This window comes from Gekko japonicus, unplaced genomic scaffold (genome assembly GCF_001447785.1).
Source record: "Gekko japonicus isolate JY-2015 unplaced genomic scaffold, Gekko_japonicus_V1.1 scaffold872, whole genome shotgun sequence".
In the NCBI taxonomy this organism is placed as follows: Eukaryota; Metazoa; Chordata; class Lepidosauria; order Squamata; family Gekkonidae; genus Gekko; species Gekko japonicus.
The window spans coordinates 536,076-538,213 of NW_015171529.1; the positions used below are offsets into that span (position 1 = coordinate 536,076).

The window sequence follows — 2,138 nt, forward strand, 5'->3', positions numbered from 1 at the left end:
CTGGCCCCTGTGTGAGACAGGAGGCTGGACTAGAGGGACCCTCCCTGGTCTGGCCCAGCAGGGCTCTTCTGGTGTCCTTCTCAGGGGAAGGCCTCGGCCTCCCTGCCCTGTTGCTGGCCCTCCAGAGGGACTGGCTGGCCCCTGTGTGAGACGGGATGCTGGACTGGATGGACCCTCACTGGTCTGACCCAGCAGAGCTCTTCTGAGGTTCTTAATGACTTCGTAACATGGAATTCCCAGACCACATCAGTCAACTGGATGGCGATGGAAATACTGGATGTGAATTAGCCTCCAGGTGCTCATTGTCGTTTTGAGCACTTAGGGCCCTGATCCCCACAAAAGCTGGAGACCTGGATGATTCCCGTGAGATGCAGACTTCCTGTTTAACCGCCACCACCCCCGGGTGGGCTCATAGCCTCACCTGCTCTGCGACCCCCTTCCTAGGTGCCCGCCTGGGGACGGACCCAGCGCCCGGCTTGCGGCAGAGGGACGACGATCAGCTCCGGGTTCCCGGTTGTGTCCACCACCTCCAACTGCTTCAGGTCTGCAAAGGCCTCCGCAGACACGTTGGCTGCCAGTAAGCGATTGGATCTAGAGAAGAGAAGGAGGGATTGTCTGCAAAATGGGGCCAGCCTTTGTTTGCAAGGACAAAAGGGAAGGAAGCGTCTTTCTTTTTTTGGCTCCTGGAATTTTGACAGGAGGCCAGCTGGTGGGATTTAATTCCAAAGCTGTTGGGGATGAGTTCCTTTCAGGGCCATCTGATGCATATTTAACTAGAAAAGACTTTCCCCAAGCAAGATCGCATACTACCAGAGCCTTGTTAACGCTTGCTTCTCGGCTTCCTCGTGAGGGCAGAAGTGGCTTTTGGTGTAGCCAAAGAGTTGGTTTGGTTTGGTGGTTGAGTGCATGGACTCTAATCTGGGAGAAGGCCAGGGCTGTTACACAGAGGTAGGCAACGGCAAACACCTCTGTTCCTCTCTTGCCCTGAAAACCCTACAGAGTTGCCATAACTCAGCTGTGACTTGACAGCTGCCGCCACGCATGCACTGTCCCCACCGTGGATGCGAGCGGTCCGCGGAGGAACGTTTGCTGTGGGATTCCTTACCTCAGAGCGACGACACGGATGTTGGGTGTTGTGAGGAAGGCCTCGGCCGTGAGGACGGCAATCCTGTTGTGCTGCAGGTAGAGATGCTCGAGCGACTCCGGCAGGTCCGGGGGCACGTAGGACAGCTCATTGTAGCTCAGGTCCAGCAGCTGGGAAAGGAAAACCAGGCAAATGTTTAGGACTCCGCTGACCACTTTGGGCTGGCAGGATAGGAGACAGATTTCACCTGACCCACCAGAAAGAAGAAGAAGAAGATGATGATGAATGTGGCATGCTGCTTATTGGGGGGACGGGGGGCTGTTTTACTTTAAAATTATACTCTGTGTTTATAAACTGGGTAGTTTCTGCTGCCACCAGGAATTTAAAGAAATTCCAGATCTTCTCTCTGTTTCTGCTGCTGGTAATGTGACCTAGGGTCTGGGCTTTCAGAGGTCTATGTGGCCCTGAGGAAGGACTGAACTGAATTCTGGGTTAAACTTAAACAAAATATGATTTATTGGTTAAGGAACAAAAATAAGTTGCTGGTTAACTGTAACTGTTTTGGGAATAAAGAACTTGTAAATATAACTGGGTAGGTATCACACACAGTCCTTCTGACACTAAAATTCCACACTGACAGGAATCTCTCTTTCATATGGGCAGCCACACTGGCTAAGCTCTTTGTCTTATGGACTCTCTAAACTTTAGAGTCACACAGACTCTCCTCATAGCTCTTCCACACTTCACTTTCCAAGAACACATACGCAGAACTCTTTAAGTTTCCACACAGAACTCTGCCATATCACTCACTGAATTCCCTCAACACACACACACAGATTCACTCTGAACAACTCCTCCCACACTCTCAGTCATCCAACAATCACAGCACACTTGTCTCCCTCTATCACTCTCCTTTCAGCACTGCACTCAAACCAAACATTTAAAGACACACACTCACTAAAACAAGGAATCATTACAATGAAGAAGAAGAAATTGGATTTATACCCTGCCCTTCACTCGGAGTCTCAGAGCGGCTTACAATCTCCCTTCCCTT

At 50.9% G+C, this 2,138-nt stretch overlaps 1 protein-coding gene across 1 annotated transcript in view; it reads right to left on the minus strand.

The window, feature by feature from the left end:
- PODNL1 (podocan-like 1) overlaps positions 1 to 2,138 on the minus strand; it is a 27,509-nt gene that overhangs the window by 2,558 nt on the left and 22,813 nt on the right. The window contains exons 9-10 of the mRNA XM_015419522.1: positions 1,106 to 1,254; positions 422 to 591 (exon numbers count right to left, since the gene is read on the minus strand). Of these exons, the coding sequence (XP_015275008.1) occupies positions 441 to 591; positions 1,106 to 1,254 (300 nt within the window). The 3' untranslated portion in view covers positions 422 to 440. The remainder of the gene's footprint in view (positions 1 to 421; positions 592 to 1,105; positions 1,255 to 2,138) is intronic.